Raw genomic sequence first — 7,115 nt, forward strand, 5'->3', positions numbered from 1 at the left:
ACGTATGCATGTATTCGTAAAAGTATGCATTAGACGCATTAGGCTAATAGCAAATAAGGAATTCGATCCCAAATAAGACCACTCGATGCGCCTGTAATCTGTCCCATCGAGAGCAGAGCAAATAAGCATTACGGGGGGGAAGCTTGGGACTAATAGAGAGAGAGAGAGAGAGAGAGAGAGAGAGAGAGAGAGAGAGAGAGAGTGGAACAATTACGTAGTTATATAACGTAACATAATATACAATCTATCACAAAATATCCAGAACATCAAATGTGACAGAAGTTACTAGCGTAAGGAGTCGCATCACCAACTGCGCCCCAACAACCCTCCAGCCCCATGTGTATTGAACCCCACACAAAAGAGTACAAAAAAAAGAAAAAGAAGAAAATAGGATTAAAGGAGGGATGGAAAGGGGGGAGTGAAGGAAACCCAATCCTTTCCAAGCCTCACCACTCCTTCACTGACGCCCTTCATAACTAGATAGTGCAGTAGTCTCTGTATACGGTACAGCAGATGAAGCATGAATAGTGTACCCCGGCACCCTAGTATATAATTCAGTGTACCCTAGTATACAATTCGAGGTACCTACAGTACTTTAGTATAGTCTAGAGTACCCTGCAAAGTGGACTATTTGTCTAGTAAAGCCTACAGAATGTAGAACAGCGTGCAAAAGTGGCATTAGGCCTAAGTGACCTGAAATATGGCCCTGAATTGGCGTTGGCGTAAGTGACCTAAATATGACCCTGAATTGGCCTATGTGACCTGAAATATGACCCTGAATTTGCGTGACCTGAAATCTGACCCTGAATTGGCCTATGTGACCTGAAATATGACCCTGAATTGGCATAAATGACCTGAAATATGACCCTGAATTGGCATAAATGACCTGAAATGTGACCCTGAATTGGCATAAATGATCTGAAATATGACCATGAATTGGCATGACCTGAAATATGAACCTGAATTGGCCTATGTGACCTTACATGTGACCCTAAATTGGCGTAAGTGACCTGAAATATGACCCTGAATTCCCCGATTCCTGTTTCTCTTACGGAAAAAAAAATTTCTTTCCCTAATATTCTCTTAATGTTTACGTAAGTCTAGATCTGTTTAAGAAGCAGACATTGCTTATAAGTCTAGGTAAGGTAAACATTCCTGGAGAGAGAGAGAGAGAGAGAGAGAGAGAGAGAGAGAGAAATTACAAAGCGGAAAATTCCATACCATATGACTTAACTTACCTGGAAGGAAACGTTCATTATGGTATCAGATAAAACGAAAACTGTATTTCTGCAGATTAATTAACCGATCAATCATTTTTGTCAAGACGATGACAGTTCACATACTTACATCCGTCAAGATTATTTGAAATAATCTTTATATTTCTTTATGAATTACTTAATTCATTATAGATTTAAACGATAATTTGCGGAACGATAATGAACGCACCCTTCTATCTTGGAGCAAAGCCTTGGGGACTAAAACGGAGGAGTATTATGAGTCTAAAACAAAGAGGGAAAACATTCATACAACATGTAAACACAAAAAAGTAAATAAATAAACAAATAAACAAATAAATCAAATGTTTTCAACTCACTGCTTGCTTGGTGACGGACTAATCCTGGACCTGAACTGGATTCCGGTGCCGTGAGGACACCGTTCACTGGAGCACCGCGACCTTAGGGTGAAGGGGGAGGGACGGTGGGGCGTCGACGCCGCCGTCAGCAGCGTCTGGTCCTCCGAGATGATTTCCAGGGAGGAGTCCAGCTCCTCTGAGGATGTGGATGTGTCCATGTTGAGGAAGAATGTCAATCTATGAAGGAGGAGGAGCCACTATTACTAGAGTTGGTTTTCTTCTTGAATGACGAATGACGATGATTACCTCTTCTTTCAATAGTCTTATAAATTGCACTTCCGGAGGGCCTCTGACGAGGTCAGTGGTTAAGGCGAACGAGGCGTTGCCTCTCTGTCACAACCAGTGTTTTCAGCACTCATTGTCCACTATAATACTTACAGTTTAAAATACAAATAAGCACATCACTACGACTTCAAGGAATGCATAGTTACTAGGCTTTAAAAACAAGCGTATCTAAAAACAACTTAATTGGTGTCACTATAAACTAAAAAGTTAATCTGAAATATAAAATTGGTTGATCATTTCACTGACACAAATTGTTTAATGGTTCTTGCTTCCATTTGCTAAAATCTTATATAATAATCTTGCCTTTTTCAACATTTTCTAACAATGAACTCCAACTGAGAGAGAGAGAGAGAGAGAGAGAGAGAGAGAGAGAGAGAGAGAGAGAGAGAGAGAGAGAGAATACTGACAACAAAAGTAGGAGGAGAACCAGTCACTTGAAAAGTTGCCGTAGACTAAGGAACACAAAAAGAAAAAAAAAAAGACTAACGACTAAACGACACATCACGTCACGTCACCGTCCCATCAGCCGTGCCTTGTATTCACATCCATCACGATCCTGTTCAGTTCGTGCTCAACCTCCCAGTCGTCATGGCGCCTCATGGATTTAGCTTTAAAAAAAACTTGCATCAATTGCGCTTCTTTTAGATGAAGAGAAGCAACTGCGTGTACACGAAGCATTGAGGAAAACAAAAAGTGAATACTAGACCCATTACAAGTTCTTTCAGTATTTTAGAATGTCAAAATCTAAATTCAACTGGTACCTGCTTGGCAAAGCAGAGAGAGATCTTCTCAAGAAGAACACTCGTTATTCGGGAGGCTACACCACCCAAAGAAAAACTGGCTGTGTGCCTAAGGTGAGTATCAAACTACAGTATTATTACGAACTTCTTTTTATTTTGTGCATTAGGCTAATACAGAACATGTTCTAATGGGGTGCGTATAATGCCCCTTACGTGTCCTGGAGCTGGTCGTCCATGTTTTCTCCTGAGTGGTGTGAATAGGATGATGGTGAAGGGTATGGTGAATCTGCGATAGTGTTCTGCACTGTGGCCAGTACTGTAGTGTACCCAGGTGTTGGTGTAGCCGATGCGGCGTGTGGATTTTGCTCTAAAATTTGTGTCATCTCGTACTCTGACACGAGTGAAAAAATTTTGGTCTTGATAATATTTTGATGATAGGGTGAAAATTTCTTTACCGTAGCAGCCACGGTATTAAAGAACAGATCAGTGGGATCGACAGACACCTTTTCCTTGTCATTATCTAATAAATATTTCATTAGCACGGCAGAAGCTGTCTGAGAAGGCGGCTTGGATTTGCCTGACGAGGTACGCTCTGTTGTCTTGACTGCACGCTTGCCTACTCGTCCTGAAAACATCTCTCCAATAGACGGCTGGTCTACTCCACCAAAGCTACATTTCTGTTTCTTAGGCTGTAGTGATTCCATATCGTCCTCCTCCGCGTGGTCTTCCACGTCCTCAGTATCCAGACTTGCTCCATCGGTTGCTTGATTAGACGCTCTCTCTCTCTCACGCAGAAAAGGCTTTACGAAGGACATTTCATCAGCATACTTGTACTTCGTTTTACTTTCCTGACCACTCTTCGTAGCGACCTTCCTCAAGTATCTTCGATACTGGTCACGCAGGGAAACCCATCGCAGTTTGCACTCGCTCCCTAGGGGAAAGCAAGACATCAGGTTATTAATTAATTGGGCTATTATTGAGATGTCATTTGGTATTATTTCACCGAAAACATCTTAAACAGAGAATTGTAAATTCCGATCAACAGTTATTGTATATGTGGCCTACATATGTTTATACAGTATGCTCATGGGGATTATGACTACAGTGTAACTGATAGTACTAATGTCTATATGTATTCCAAGACTAAAAATAAAAATATACTATTATAAAGTGGTTTCGCGTTATTAATTTTTATTGTATTTTTGTATTAAAATTTCCAGATTCCTTGCTACCGGCGATAGCATCAGAGATATAGCTTGGGACATTCAGCAGTGCACAATATCCTAAAGGAAGTGTGCACAGCTATCTATCATCATCAAGAGACTGCAACCTCAAGTTATGCCCCCACCCACACAGGAGACCTGGCGGCAAATATCAACAGATTTTTGGGATCTGCGGCATTTCCCAAACTGTATAGGGGCCACAGATGGTAAACATATAAAGATTCAAGCCCCACCAAATCAGTGGCTCACAGTTCTTTTAATTACAAGCAGACTTTTTTAATAGTGCTACTCGGTCCTGCTGACTGAACTGAATATACACTTTAGGCCAAAGGCCAAGCACTGGCACCTATGAGGTCATTCAGCGCTGAAATGGAAATTGACAGTAAAAGGTTTGAAAGGTGTAACAGGATGAAAACCTCGCAGTTGCACTATGAATCAAGTGTTAGAAGAGGGCGGAGAGCAAGATGGAAGAAAGGGAATATGAAAGGAGGTACGGTAAAAGGAACGAAAGGGGTTGCAGCTAGGGGCCGAAGGCACGCCGCAAAGAACCTTACGTGATGGCTACAGTGCACCGCTTGGAATGGATTTAGAAAAGGGGGTTCTGAATATTCCACAAGCTAAAGGGCTCCCTGGAACAGCCTGTTCAGCACCCTATGAAATGGTAGATGGTGAAGCATTTCCATTTGATACTGTACTTGATGAGACCTCATCCAGGATCGCAGAGTTCTGGAGATGCTTAAACGACTTCATTTAATTACAGAATGTCATGTGGGTACAAGACTTTATTTAATTACAGAACGTCACATGCAAGGCGAGTTGTAGAGAATACCTTCAGAATTTTAAGTCCAAATTTTCAGGTATACCACCGTACGCTCAAGTCCTGCCAGATAACGTAGACATGTATGTGTTTGAAAAGTGCATTTTGCACAGTTTCATGTAAGACCAAAATGATTCAGACATTCTCACCATAAACCCTACATGCATGACAGACAGTTTAGTTGGTACGGGTCGCTGAGGTGGCAACGCCAATCAAAACGCATTCATCGCGAGGGAGAAATTCAAACAGTTCTTCAATAGCCCTTCCGGATGTAGCCAACCATAGAGCTCTCGGATAAGAGTCCTGTATTGTCTTTGTAAGAGTTCTGTGTTGTCTTTGTCCTAAGTGCTTTTCTATATCATAAAAGGAAAACTAAGTCTTGAGTTCACTATCTACAAAACAGACTAATAATACTGTCACTGACATTACATCACAGAACATTAAAAATGCAAGTAAATTTCTTACCTGGTTTGTTTAATTCTCCTCCAATGCGATTCCATATCTTCTCCTTGAAAATATTATCACTGTACCTCCTGTTTGACACATCATACAGTTCTTCGTAAGCACGAACCAGTTCTATCAGTTTCTCATCCATGTTTACAAAACTATGTACTCCAACCTGCAACACTCTCTCTCCTCTGTGAGCAGCCCGATACTGACCGTGGCGCCGCCTGGAGCCGGAAAGTCGTTCACATTACCCCAGCACCGTCCGGCATCGCCACATAAGCACCGTCAAGTCACGTCAAAATGTTCTTTCCGAGAAAACGTGTCGTGAAGTGACGGTGGGTGCCGTGTTCACTGGTGACTTGACGTGATGGCGTGAACAAGTCCATGTGATTACATGTCAGAAATTCTCACGTACTTTGACGTGACGTGATGTGTCGGTGACGTGATGTTACACGACATGTTTGACCTTGGGATCCCACGGTACCTGGCTAGGACCACTCCCGGAGAGTACCTGTCATCATCTGCAGGTCTTCTTGTTCAAGCTGACTTTATTTAACATCAAATCGACATAAAACTTAATGATAAGCCTCGCTTTAATACTGGAACTTAAACAAGTAAGCTCGGGAAATATATGCAATGAACGTAGAAATGTTAACATTTTACTTCACGAGATGTTGACGTAATCTTAGAGAGAGAGAGAGAGAGAGAGAGAATCTACTCCACGCCTCCTTAAGAATTTTAGGAGGATGTATCAGTTTTCTAATCAACACTAACTTTGATCTTGTAATCAACCAAGAGAAATTTATATATATATATATATATATATATATATATATATATATATATATATATATATATATATATATATATATATATATATAATATCATAAATTCTAAAATATTATTCAAATCACCATAGGCCTATGTAGCCGTTCCCCAACATTGTTCTTAAATACAGATAGCTTGGGCAACGTTAACCATATAAACTCAAAACGTAAAGCAGAGTACTACGATTAAAATTTAAGAATGAAACGAGACTCCCTTGCTCCCTATCCATTGGGGGTTGCAAAAAAAAAAAAAACGTTAGAGTTGCCAATTTCAGAGCCGTGTATAATTTTAACACAACTAAATCAATTCTCGCACCTTTAATTCACTTTTCAAATTGTGACCTGTCAAAATACATTGCTGTTCTATTGAATTTTATGTAAGCTGTATATAAACATTTTCACTTTCCGTTCCAAGGGCACAGCAGCAAAGAATGCCATCGATTAATTCAAACTTGGTAACAACAGCAGCTGCACCGTATTCCAACAGGACGGATGTCATACATTATATTCCCTAACTGTCCGTTTCATTTCACTGTTACACAATTCAACTTAGGTTTCCCATAAACAAAGATTCTTTTGCACTCGTTAAACCTTCACTCTTTTCTTTCGCCACAAAAAAAAAGAAATATTTAGAAACCCAGGACAAAACAGGATATATTATGCCTATCGTACTGACAGCACTCAAAAAACTCGCTAGAATTAAAACGCGCTAAAATTATCCTTCTCTTCGACGTATCAATCAATTCGTAACGAGTTCACTGAACGAATCACTGTATAAAAAATGACATTCACAGACGAACAAACTTCTTACAAAGATAAAAAGGCAGTTGCAACAGCCAATGGTAACCCAGTCACAGCCACGCCGTGTCTGAGGCGCCCTTCTGATCCATGTGAGTTGTAGTAGAGTGGGCGGGGCTAACAAAGAGTGGTGCGCCATCTAGGGGGATAACGGCTAAGGATCACACGGCTATCGATGCTTTTTATCGGATATACGGAAACCTTGGTTTGTATACGGTTTATATTAGGTGCGGAACCCACAGTTCTAGCTATCGACCTGACATTTTATATGCGGTTTCCACTAAGTGAGGAGCCGTTGCAACGTGCAATGTGGTCTAGACAGGAATCTGCAAGTTTTCGGTGGCT

General features: G+C 40.8%; 2 protein-coding genes across 2 annotated transcripts in view; both read right to left on the reverse strand.

Annotated features, from left to right (window-relative positions):
• Positions 1-1,860, reverse strand: part of LOC136842165 (uncharacterized) — a 139,371-nt gene extending 137,511 nt beyond the window's left edge. Inside the window, 1 exon segment of the mRNA XM_067109526.1 lies at positions 1,595-1,860. Coding sequence (XP_066965627.1) covers positions 1,595-1,791 — 197 coding nt within the window. The 5' untranslated portion in view covers positions 1,792-1,860.
• Positions 1,861-2,799: 939 nt separating this feature from the next.
• Positions 2,800-6,874, reverse strand: LOC136841427 (uncharacterized). The gene is made up of 3 exons (XM_067108356.1): positions 6,784-6,874; positions 5,164-5,691; positions 2,800-3,589 (listed from the first exon to the last, which is right to left on the reverse strand). Exons 2-3 carry the CDS (start codon positions 5,291-5,293, stop codon positions 2,868-2,870), a joined length of 852 nt encoding a protein of 283 aa, XP_066964457.1. The 5' UTR covers positions 5,294-5,691; positions 6,784-6,874; the 3' UTR covers positions 2,800-2,867.
• Positions 6,875-7,115: the final 241 nt, after the last annotated feature.

The sequence above is a fragment of the Macrobrachium rosenbergii genome, chromosome 9 (genome assembly GCF_040412425.1).
Source record: "Macrobrachium rosenbergii isolate ZJJX-2024 chromosome 9, ASM4041242v1, whole genome shotgun sequence".
Lineage (NCBI taxonomy): Eukaryota > Metazoa > Arthropoda > Malacostraca > Decapoda > Palaemonidae > Macrobrachium > Macrobrachium rosenbergii.

What these genes read in the sequence shown, in the direction of transcription:
- LOC136841427 (XM_067108356.1), bottom strand. Translation starts at nt 5,293, where the DNA reads ATGGATGAGAAACTGATAGAACTGGTTCGTGCTTACGAAGAACTGTAT. An exon ending in AGGAGAATTAAACAAACCAG is followed by an intron (nt 3,590 to 5,163) that starts GTAAGAAATTTA and finishes GCTTTCCCCTAG; the next exon opens with GGAGCGAGTGCAAACTGCGA.